At 43.8% G+C, this 12,508-nt stretch overlaps 1 protein-coding gene across 1 annotated transcript in view; it reads right to left on the reverse strand.

The window, feature by feature from the left end:
* swt1 (SWT1 RNA endoribonuclease homolog) overlaps window positions 1-12,508 on the reverse strand; it is a 90,970-nt gene that overhangs the window by 57,119 nt on the left and 21,343 nt on the right. The window contains exons 8-11 of the mRNA XM_056276324.1: window positions 8,672-8,765; window positions 5,440-5,651; window positions 4,573-4,724; window positions 4,081-4,219 (exon numbers count right to left, since the gene is read on the reverse strand). Of these exons, the coding sequence (XP_056132299.1) occupies window positions 4,081-4,219; window positions 4,573-4,724; window positions 5,440-5,651; window positions 8,672-8,765 (597 nt within the window). The remainder of the gene's footprint in view (window positions 1-4,080; window positions 4,220-4,572; window positions 4,725-5,439; window positions 5,652-8,671; window positions 8,766-12,508) is intronic.

Here is a 12,508-nt window from a genome sequence, read left to right on the forward strand (position 1 = left end):
TCAATGTGGAACAGTGTAATCTTTCCAAAAAAAATGTATTTCACAGAATAAGCACTTTGAAGTTGTTTCCTCCCTCAAGACCACACAGTTGTTGTAGCATTTCTTTTCTGTTTAAGGCAAGCTACATCTTTGAAGTAAACATTGTGTTACCTCAGGCTCATTGCACTTCTTTTGATTTGAAATAAATCAAAAAGGCAAGTTCATAAAGTAACTTTCTTTGCATTCATTTGATTCCCAATCAAGATACACTTGTAAGAATTGCTTTATACTGTTAATATGGACTTAAAAACTGTTGTGAAATGCAAAATAATAGAATTTTAAACATGCGACAAAAAATGCGATTAATCGCAATTAACTATTGAAATTCAGCAATTAATCGCGATTAAGAAAATTTTAATCATTTGACAGCCCTAGTTAATACCCTTTGAGAGTGGCTACAGGAAAGCTATGCTCTAGCGGCAGAGAGCGCACGGAAGATGGGGGTGAAGAACAACACAAGGTTCAATGTTAAGGTCAGAGCAGCAGAACTGACAGCAGGTGACAGAGTCTTGGTGCAAAATGTCAACCTCAGAGGGAAACACAAGCTTGCGGACAGATGGGAGACAGATATCTACGTAATGGAGAAGAGGATGGGAGATGGACTGGTTTACGTCATCAAGCCAGAAAAGGGTGGTGGGTCCTAAACATACCCTCCATAGGAACCGCATCTTACCATGTGGATTCCTACCTGTCACCGATGGGAAGGAAACTGAACAAAAAGACACCTCTAAGGGGATGAAGTTGAGATCTGGAGAGTGGCCAACAATTGATACAAGCGATAACACGCTGAGCCATGAAGAGGATGCTGACATCTGCAGCAGCTGTGATGAAGAGCTCGTGATGGTGCAAAGGCCTGAAGTGACTGTGATGGCACCCTTCATTGAGACTGTGGCAAGGAGAGTCGAGAGAAGATCCTGTAGACTCGGATCAGATTCAGATCAGACTCCTACTGCTGACAGCTTATAAGCTGCCATTCATCAGCCATGCCCTGGACCACTCACTCCAAAGAGATCTTCAGGAACATGCAATGGAGCCCCTTCATAACAACCTTGAGTCTGGGGAAACAGATCAAAGACATGAGTGTGATGACAGATCAGACCTCACAGCTGTAGAGGACGAGGTAGCAGCGCCCATCAATCCTCTACTTCAAGATGCAGTCAGAAAACATAGACCCCTAAGCTGAAATTAGAAGATCAAGCAGACCACGACCATAGCCTGATAGAGTGCACTAAGACAGCCTTGGGAAACCCTTGATCCTGGCCATTGCTGCATTCTGTAGGAGTCTGGAATGCCTTTTCCAGGGACCTGCTGGGTGGCAGATGCATGAAGAGACTCATGCATTCTGCGGGGGGGGGGGGGGGTTTCCATGCTATTTCATGATCCCAGTATATCTTCCTGACGGCCCCTAACTGAGATGGTTCACTGGAGATCATGTCTTGTTGACACTCCCTAAAAGAGAAGAGCATGCAATGGGCAATAGCATCATCGCAGAGCGACAGAATCAGTGCCAAGCGCGGGAGATCTATTGTTCTATGCTGGATGTGTAACAGAGCGAAGCCAGGAGATTAGACAGAAGAAAATTTTTTTTAGAAAAAGTGAACATTAAGACTTGAGAAGTGAACATAGAAATTTGAACAAAGAAACAAAGAAAAGGACATCACGAAAGAAATAGAAGACAGGGAGGAAGATTTGACGATACTTGATAGAAGAAGAGGATTTCGGTGAGTTGACTGTGGTTGCTAATATTGAGCCCTAGGCAAAGTCGAACATACAAATAAATCAGTGAGGGTATTGGAAGATCATTTATATTTTATTTATGTTTGCCATATAGCATTGGAGGTGAACACCAGAAGAGGAGACCACTCATCTCTTTGTATGAGAGAGGAAGAATCCTAGTGAGTTAGCGCCTGATATCTAGCTCTGTCAAACTAATATATAAGTTAACACATTTATGGAGGGAAAGTTACTGTTATTATTTGTAAGTCATATTGATTTATTGGTTGTTCTGTACATTACTGTGTAGACTGTTTTTGGTGGGGGGGGTTTGTACACCCCGTTCTGAGAGCACAGATCCATGCTGAAGCAACAACAGCCTGATACCGTCATTCCCCCTGCTCAAGAATATTTGGCTCTGGTGGTAGTGGTAGGAACAGAACACCTTTTATTGAACTGGGTGCACTCAAAAAGGACTTGTTGGGTACCCATTTAATTTAATTATTTTTTCTGATGGACCTCGTTTGGGTCCATGGATGTTATTATTGTTGTGTGCAAGTTCCAATTTATACTTATATAAAGGTCAAAATTGTCTCACTGTGTCTGTGTGTTATTCCTTAAATCAGAGCGTGTCTAAAGAATACCCGCCAGTCTCCTTATATCCTGGAATTGATGTACCACCGCAATTGCATATTTCAAATATTAAAATACAGTGGGTTACATATGCATGTCTCCTGCTGGAAACCAGTTACAAGGTCACATTCTCTTTGCTTGCTAGAGCCCTTCTCTCTCACACATACACACACGAACGCATCCACGAACGAACACACGGACATATACACATAGAGAGAGAGGAATATGCTTGTGTGTAGTGCATTCTAACTATCACACAAGACACACGAGCAAACAACAGCAGTGCAACACACACACACACACACACACACACACACACACACACACACACACACACACACACACACACACACACTCGTATTCAAATTACCTACACACACAGGCAGGCAAATACACACAAACACAGACCATGCATGGGGGAGGAAGGGGGAGAGGGCAAAAAAAAGATGCAGTACTTTTCCACTCCTGGATCTGTTCTTAGTCGAGCATGCAGTTTATTTCCTTCTCTCCGCCTCCTCTTCCCTCCACCTCCTCCTTTTTCCTTACTTGCCCCACTCTCAGAGTCCTGGCACAACGCCAGGATTCACAGCAGGATGTAAACATCAAGAATAATGCTAGAGAACCAGTGACAGAAATGACAGGGCCACAAAAATGTAAATGCCCTTACCTATTAACAGACTTAAACTGGATTGGGAAAACACTGCACCACTGGTCTCCGAGACAGAATGACAGGCATGGAGAATGAGGGTGAGTGGTCAAGAGACAGTGAGGTAATGATATGTGATGAGATACAGAGTGAGAAGTGCTGCATCGGGACACTCAGCATTTTTCTGACACACTTCTGAGCGGCCCATTTAAGCAGATGACCTTCTTCTCAATATAGTTCTGTGAGGCAGTGGTGCAAGGCGGGACAGACAGCATCCTGCCCCAGCAGAAACACATGGCTTTAAAGCAGGGGATGACTCAGTGGCAGGGCACTACTGATATGTCAAAAGCTTTTACTTAAAATGCTGGTTTCTTTTCTTTTTCAAACTTGCTTGACATTAAAATTCACATTGTCCGTTGGAGCTTATGTGCTCAGTCTGCTGCCCACGAAATAAATTCATAGCATGTACAAATGAAAAAAGGTATGGGTGCCAACTTTTTTCCACCAGCACCAGAAAATAGGTTTATTTCTTTCTTTATGTTTGGAATCAAGAGATTTTCATCCAACAGAGGCAGTAAGCAGGCTTCATGATGACTGATTACATTTTTGTGACAGACCAACTGCTCAAGGCCCTGACGCTATCTATATATGCATTATGATGGAACAAAGAAGACATTAGCATTACATCCTATAGGAAGCATAACTTTACAAAGTACGAGGGAACACTATTCATATGGCATGTATGCTAAGAACAAGAATGTTTTTCATGCCCCAAGGAAGATCAGTGGATGATAAAATGGGTCCCTAAACTAGCTTGGAGAAATGTACAAGCATGACCACAAATAAAATGTTGTGTGGCACTCCAGCATCCATGTGACCTTGAGAGCAGGATACGCGGTTTGGATAATGGATGGATGGATGCCATGTGGCCCCAGTAAACTCAACCGTCAGTTAACAGAAAGGAATATTTGTGACGAAACTGTGTTAAATTTATACAATTGATGCATCTACCTATCTAAAACTTGCACTTGTGTTCTATAGATGCATACCTGAGGTGAAGAAGTCAATGAGAGTTGTCACTGCTTTTATCTCACTCCGTGGGATGATGGTCCCAAATACAGCAATCCAGTGCTTTTTGAAACACTGAAGGACATTAGGCAGAGTCCAGGGTGGTTTTAGATAAACTATCTGCTTGAAAAAAGACACAAAGTGAGATAACGACCTCAGTAATTAGCAACAGCCATGTCTATGAACTGAACTATAAGTTACTGAATTTTAAGTTATTTTTGTGTAACTGAGCTGCCTGGATCTCGCTTACATCAAGCAAGAACGGGCTCAATCTATTATTTTTCCTGCAAAACATACACCTTGGATCAAAGAAAGACTAACCAAGTTCCTTTTAAAACCTGATACGATTCACGCCAAAAGCGATGATAAACCCTACTATTCAAGAATTCCCTACTATTGTTTCTCTACATTGCAAGTCAGTGACTTGATCAAAGACAGTATCACACCATTTGAAATGTTGAGCATCATTTTACCTCTTCCCAGAGGTCATCGTAAATGGCCTTCATCTCCACCTTCAGGATCTCAGACAGCACCTCCCTCAGACAGTTTTCCATTAACGCCACACCTCTACCAAGCTCCCTGCTCCTCTCTTCTTCCACCATCCATCCAATCCTCTGCTTGTTACCTGAAAACAAGAGTCAGGACATACGTAAACTTTTATGTGAGTGTATGCATGTGTGTGTAGAAGAGAATTTGTGGACATATGCATATGTGACTGACTGAGTTGGTGGGTGAAAAAGTCTGTCAGTTACCCAGGCATTCATACTCTGACGGACGTGTCTTGTAGACCACCACATTTGTAATACTGTTGTAGACCACCACAGTTGTAATATATTTAATCACTTATGCGCAGGTTAACTTGTGTTGACGCCAGACATCACTGAAACATTGTTGGGCATCATTTTGAATTTTAGATCGGGTCGCCCAGTAATCAAAAGGTTCCTGGTTCAATCCCCGGCTCCTTCAGAGAGGATGTCGACGTGTCCTTGAGCAAGACACTGAACCCCCAACTGGTCCTGATGAGCAGCTTGGCACCTTGCAATGGCAGACTCTGCCATCAGTGTATGAATGTGAGGCACACATTGTAAAGCGCTCCGGGTGGTCAGTAGACTAGAAAAGTGCTATATAAATGCAGTCTATAACAGACAAATCACAATTTATCCCTGGAACAGTATGACAACAGCATGTTCTTTTCCTTGGATTATCTTTACAGAACTGCTACTTAAAATCTTAACTTTCCTGGAGAAACACTAGGCAATGGGGAAAAAAGGGGAGAGGGTGGAGACATGGATTATTAATACATGGATTGCTGTGTGCAAATGTCTTGCCTGTCATCTCACCTTTCTCCACATCTGACTTATAGAAACTAATTCTCTGATAGCCCTGGGTCTGGGGTTGGGGGCAGCTCTGGTCTGGCTTAGGTGCTGGGAGCTCCATGTAGGTTGGACAGAGAAGGCCAGTGTTGTTTCTCCCAAACTTCTCCAGCAAGTCAGCCTGGCTGAAGGCCTTTACTCCACTCAGAAAGGCCTTGCTGCAAAGGTTCTTATCATTGCTGAGGGGCAAAAAGAGCAGAGACAAATCTATTAGTCATTTTCAGACAATGTGGATGAGGCAGGACCATTAAGTTTGTCTAAAACAACAGGTAAATTTTTGTGACTTTGATTGCAACACTGAAAAGAGTTCTTTCCGGATCCATTGTTACCCCCATAAAACATAATCTCTTGCTGTCTTGACGCATGCTGAATAATCCAGGTAAGAAAATCAAAGAAGGGGGCGTGTGGGTGGTATAGTGGTCTGTTCCGTTAACTACCAACATGGATCGCCGGTTCAAATCCTTGTGTTACCTCTGGCTTGGTCGGGCATCCCTACAGACACAATTGGCCGTGTCTGCGGGAGGGAAGTCAGATGCCGGTCAGGGCGCCTGTACCGGGGGGAGGGGGAACTAGGGGGAATAGCGTGATCCTCCCATGCACTACGTCCCCCTGGTGAAACTCCTCATTGTCAGGTGAAAAGAAGGAGCTGGCGACTCCACATGTATCAAAGGAGGCATGTGGTAGTCTGCAGCCCTCCCCAGATCAGCAGAGGGGGTGCAGCAAATCAAAGAAGGTTGAATCAGTTCATCTGGATACAACGTTTATTGATTGATACGTTTCATCATGAAAGAGCCGCTGCTCCTTCATGTCAAAAGGAGCCAGTTGAGGTGATTCGGGCATCTGATTAGGATGCCCTCTGGGCGCCTTCCTTTGGAGGTTTACCAGGCACGGCCAACTGGGAGGAGACCCCGGGGTAGACCCGGAACTCGCTGGAGGGACTACATATCCAATCTGGCCTGGGAACACCTTGGGATCCCCCAGGAGAAGCTGGAAGACATTGCTGGGGAGAGGGACTAGTGGAGTGCCCTACTTAGCTACTGCCACTGTGACCCTACCCCAGAGAAGCAGCTGAAGATGAATGAATGAATGAATGAATGAATGAATGTTTCATCACTCATCTAAGTGACCTCTTCAGTCTAAACCAACTGCAGATATCCCTACCCTTATCAACAATACAGTTGCATAACGACCGAAACCAACAATCAGTTTCATATGTAAATATGGGTGTGACCATTAACTAGAGTTTCAATGGCCATGTGTACTCTTCACAGAGGATGAACTCTGTGGACAACCTCATCAAGTTCACCAGGGAGGATGTGAAGAATGACAGGTTAGCCTTCTTAGACTGTGAAATTGCAATTGGTGATGGGGGACATTTGATTGTTGATGTTCACTGTAAACCAACATATACTGATCAGTACTTAAGATTTGACTCTCATCATCCACTGGAGCACAAACTAGGAGTCATCAGGACACTGTACCACCAAGCTGACAATGTCCCCACTGACACAGTGGCTGGGGAAGGGGAGAAATCCCACATTAAACAAGTCCTGGTTAAGTGGGCATTTGTCAAAGCCAGGAAGACACCCAAACAGTGGACAAGCCAATCGAAGAGAGCAGAAGGACAACAGCTGCCTCAGCGTAAACCAGTGGTGATTCCCTATGTGGCGGCCCTGTCGGAACAGCTGAGATGCATATTTTCCAAACACCACGTCTCAGTTGATTTCAAACCCCAAAACACGCTGTGCCAGAAGTTGGTCCACCCTGAGGATCGGGTCCCCCAGCACAAACAGAGCAATATAGTATACGCTGTTAAGTGCCGGGAGGATAGCCGTGACTTTTACATTGGGGAAACTAAACAGACGCTGGCCAAGAGAATGGCACAACACAGGAGAGCTCATGCGCCAGGCCAGGACTCCGCAGTCTACACCCATTTAAAGGGCAGTGGCCACTCTTTCAAGGATGTGGATGTGCACATCCTTGATAGGGAGGAATGCTGATTTGAACAGGGAGTCAAAGCGGCCATCTACGAGAAGAGAGAACAACCATACCTGAACGGGGGGGGGGGGGGGCTAACGATACATCTGTCGCCATCTTAAAATGCTGTGATTGCAAACATTCCCAAATCCTCTGTCACGAGTACACATGGCCATTGAAACTAGTTAATGGTCGCGCCTATTTGCATATGAAACCGATCGTTGGTTTTGGTTATTCTGCAACTGTATTGTTTATAAGGGGTGGGGATACCTGCAGTCAGTTTAGACTGAAGAGGTCACTTAGATGAGTGATGAAACGTATCTGTCAATAAACATTGTATCCAGATGAACTAATTCAACCTTTGATTATGTCTTACTAGCTTATAGGTAGCATACTAACTGCAAAGTCAAGATTTAGCTATGAAGAGCAACTTAACACTTGGCATTTTAGTGAATTTGCTGACATCTACAGGTTAAAAATCATCTAACATTTAAATACATGCAAGGCTGGCCTTGGGACCAGTGATGAAAGCATAGCAAGATAAATACATCTGCAGCTAATTAAATTAAATCTGGGTCTGTTTTATTTAGGCGTGCCAGCACAACTATCAACACTGACAGACAGACAGAGCCAGCACACCTAAATCCAACAGACCCATTATTAATTCTATTAGCTACAGATGTGTTTATCGTGCTATGCTTACATCCCAGAATAATAAGACCAGCTTGGCACGTTTTTAGTCTTTAGATGGCTTTAAACTTGTATATGTCAGAAAACTCACTAAAATGGTCAAGGGTTTGGTTACTCTTTAAGGAGGGAGGGAATGAAATGGAAAGACCAGAAGAAGTGAGGAAGAGATTAGGGTTTATTGGAGGAAAAACTTAACCAATATAAAGGTCACCCTCGTGTCACAAAAAAAAAAAAAATGTTGTCTTGTGCTGCATGTCTTGTCCTTTTCTATCAAGCTGTCTGTTTCTTCTTCTGTCTCGATCTGCCTCATCCTATCTTTTTCTAAGTCTGTCTGTGTATCTCTTCTTTTTGTCTCTTTCACCCAAACTGGAACTATCTGGCTAGTCCTATACATAGTCACATGTATGTGCAGTATCTGCAGAGAATACACACACACACACACACACACACACACACACACACACACACACACACACACTGCGGTAGTACGCAGCAGTATACTGTAGGTAAGACTTGGGGGAGGGGAACTCACGTGCACAAGATGAGAGTGCTCTTTGGATAAAGAATCTGGTACTGCAGGCAGCACTGCAACACTCTGTCATCATTATTCTCAGCATTCAGCTCGTCTGGGGGACAAGGAGAGACAGAGAGACACATGTACAGGGGGGTGGAGAGAGAGAGAGAGAGAGAGAAAGAGAGAGAAGTGACATTCAATTTGTCCTCGGAAAACCATTTCAGGCATACAAACCTGAGAACATTTTAGTACGCCGGTCATGTGCTTTAGCTGACTAGTCTATGAGCAAGACAGAGATACACAGAGTCTAAAACAAGAAAAGAGAAGTCTAAATCAATGCACATTTACACTCACAAAATGGTTAAATGTTACCAAATGCTGGGGTATACAAAATTTTACTTCCTTGATTCTGTGATATTGATTGTTCACAAATGTATGCAGCATGTATACATTATCTAATGTATTATCTAATGGAATAATTGGGATACCTTGTGACTGCTTGCTGATTTGATCTTGAAATAATGCTGCTAGATAAATTTAGGCTCAGCATGCTACTTGTGCCACCTGGTGGATCTTCAGAAAACCTCAAACTTCACTAACGCCTTGTTAAATAGTTTAAATCAGTTTACACACTGATGAGCCAAAACATTGTGACCACCTGCCTAATATGCTGTTAGCATGAACTCTATAAGACCCCTGAAGGTGTCCTTTGGTATCTGGCCCCAAAACATTAGCAGCAGATCCTTCAAGTCCTGTAAGTTGTGAGGTGGAGCTGCCATGGACCAGACTTGTAGGTCCAGCACATCCCACAGATGCTCAATCAGATTGAGATCTGGACAATTTTTAGGCCAGGGCAACACCTTGAACACTTCATCATGTTACCCAAACCATTCCCGAACAACGTGAGCTGTGTGGCAGGGCACATTATCCTGTTGAAAGAGGCCACTGCCATCAGGGAATACCATTGCCATGAAGGGGTGTACCTGGTCTGCAATAATGTTTAGGTAGGTGGCACATGTCAAATTGACATCCACATTAATGGCCGGAACCAGGTTCCCCAGCAGAATATTGCCCAGAGCAGAGAACTCAGACTGGAGTTGTTTACACTGGTACATCAATCATTGTACTCTCTGCCTGTTGGGCTACTTGATGGGGGACTGAACTTTGTGTGTGTGTGTGTGTGTGTGTGTGTGTGTGTATGTATATATATATATATATTCACCGTACATATTCTCACATTCATGTGTATCCTTTTTGTGTGTGCTGTTGTTTACGGTGCTGCGTCTTTGTCCTTTATTTCTTTTTGCACTGGAACCGAGCTACCATGCTGTACTAAAACAATTACCAACATTGTTGCATGGCAATAATAAAGTATCTTTGGCTATCGTTGGCTTTGGCAGAGCATCACACTCCCTCCACTGGCTCATGGTCTTCCCACAGTACATCCTCATGCCATCACTTCCCCAAGTAAATGGCACACACGTACACAGCCATCCACAAAATCTAAAAGATAACAGCACTCATCGGACCAGGCAACCCTTTTTCCACTGCTCCAAGGTCCAGTTCTGACACTCATGTGCCCATTGTAGGTGCTCTCGCTGGAGGACGCGGGTCATCATGGGCATTCAGTCTGTTCTGCAGCTATGCAGCGCCATATGCAGCAGGATACGATGCACTGTGTGTTGTGACACATTCTTCCCATAACCATCATTACATTTTTCTGTGACTTGTGCCACAGTCACAACCTTCTGTCACAACTGAAAAAAGTCTGAACCAGGGTTCCGCGGTGGTGTAGCGGTCTAAGCATCAGCTTTGTGTCGATGCAGTTGCCCACTGGGGACCGGGGTTCGTGCCCCGGTCTCATCAGATCCAACTATGGCCGGACTCAATGAAGCAGGGGTGCGGAGTCGGCTTGTGTTCGTCAAATGAATGCGTCTCTGGGTGTGTCGGAAAAAGCAGTGGTTCGGCCTGCATTCGCCTTGTCACGAAAGTGGCAAGGCGTCTCCTTCGAGACTGCCGGCCGGAGAGATGCAGTTGGTGAACGCATACAGTACAAGGGTGGGTGTTTGAACTAAAATAGGGATCGATTGGCCACTAAATTGGGAAAGGGAAAAATCAGAAATAAATGTAATTTAGAAAAAAAGAAAAAAGTCCGAACCTTCTGTCGGTTCGAACCAGATGGGATAACCTTCGTTGCCCTCGCAAATTGATGAGCCTTGGGTGCCCAACACCCTGTTGCCAGTTTGTGGATTGTCCCTCCTCGGACCACTGTTGGTGGGTACTCACCACTGCTGATCGGGACCACCCCACAAGCCTTGCCATTTCAGAGATGCCCTGACCCAGTCATCTGGCCATAACAATTTTGCCCTTGTCTATGTCACTCAGGTCTTTACTCCTGCCCACTTCTCCTATATCCAACAAGTTGACTACGAGAACCGATTGTTCACTTACCATCTAATCAACCGAGACCTTGTTATGTACCTTGTTTGGAGATGATAAATATAATTCGGTTCACCTGTGAGTGGTCATAATGTTTTGGCTCATCAGTGTATGTTAGTTGTATATTTTTCATAATAATAAACATTTTATTTAAAGGCACCTTTCATGACACTCAAGGTCACCTAACATCAAACACAATAAAACAAAGCAGTGAAAAAGACAAAGTGCAATAGACAATAATAGACAATAATAAGCAATAGAGCATACATCAGCAGGAGTTTAGAAAAAGGTGAATTTGATGCCGTTAACGCTGTTAAAGTGAGTACGCTAGTTTAAAAAGGTGGGTCTTAAGAGCAGTTTTGAATTCTGTAAAGGAGTCCAGTAAACGGATGCGACGAGGAATAGAGTTCCAGAGTTTGGGTGCAGCATAGGAGAAAGCCCATTGTGCTGAGGTTGATGGCTGGTAGTGCCAATAGACCTGCTGGTGAAGACTGCAGGGTGCAAGATGGGGCGTAAGTCTGAAGGAGGTCTGTGAGATAAGCAGGGGATAGATTATGAAGAGCTTTGAATGTTAATAATACAATTTTAAAATTAATCCACTGTGACACAGGAAGCCAGTGTAATTGAGTCAGCTGGGGAGAGACATGGTCAGTGGACTTTGAACGTGTAATAATCCGTGCTGCAGAATTCTGGATGAGTTGAAGTTGGTGAATAAGTTTGTTGGGGATGCCTGCCAGGATCACATTACAGTAGTTAGTGCATGATGTGACCAAAGCAATGACTAAGACTTCCATGCAGTGTTGTGTTAAAACAGGGCGTAGTCTGGAGATGTTTTGCAGATGGAAAAAGGCAATCCGGGAGACATTGTTTTTAAGACTGGAAAAGGAAAGGGTACTATCTAGAATAACACCAAGGCTCTTAGCCTGAGCAGAGACAAGTATGGTGGCTCCAGCAATGGGGAGTGAGCAAATATTAGTTTTCAATAGTGTAGATTTAGTGCCAATGAAGAGTAGCTCAGTTTTACTACTGTTGAATTTCAGATGATTGTTAATCTTCCATATCAGTATTTCATAGAGACAAGCAGTGAGGGTACTAGAGGGAAGAGTGGAAGTGGGCTTAGTGGACACATAAAGCTATAGCATAACATAGCTATAGCATAACATAGCTATAGTGTAGCAGTTGAAATGGATACCATAATGCCAGAAGATGTTGCCAAGAGGGAAAAGGTAAATAATAAACAGGAGTGGCCCCAACACTGAACCCTTTGGAACTCCATGAGGAACTATCAAACTTTTTGACCAATAATTCTGAATAGTGATGCACCGAAATGAAAATTCTTGGCCGAAACCGAAAACCAAAAATGAGGAAACCAAGGCCGAAAACCAAAACACCGAAAGAAATGATTATGTCAATTAT

This window comes from Lampris incognitus, chromosome 3 (genome assembly GCF_029633865.1).
Source record: "Lampris incognitus isolate fLamInc1 chromosome 3, fLamInc1.hap2, whole genome shotgun sequence".
Lineage (NCBI taxonomy): Eukaryota > Metazoa > Chordata > Actinopteri > Lampriformes > Lampridae > Lampris > Lampris incognitus.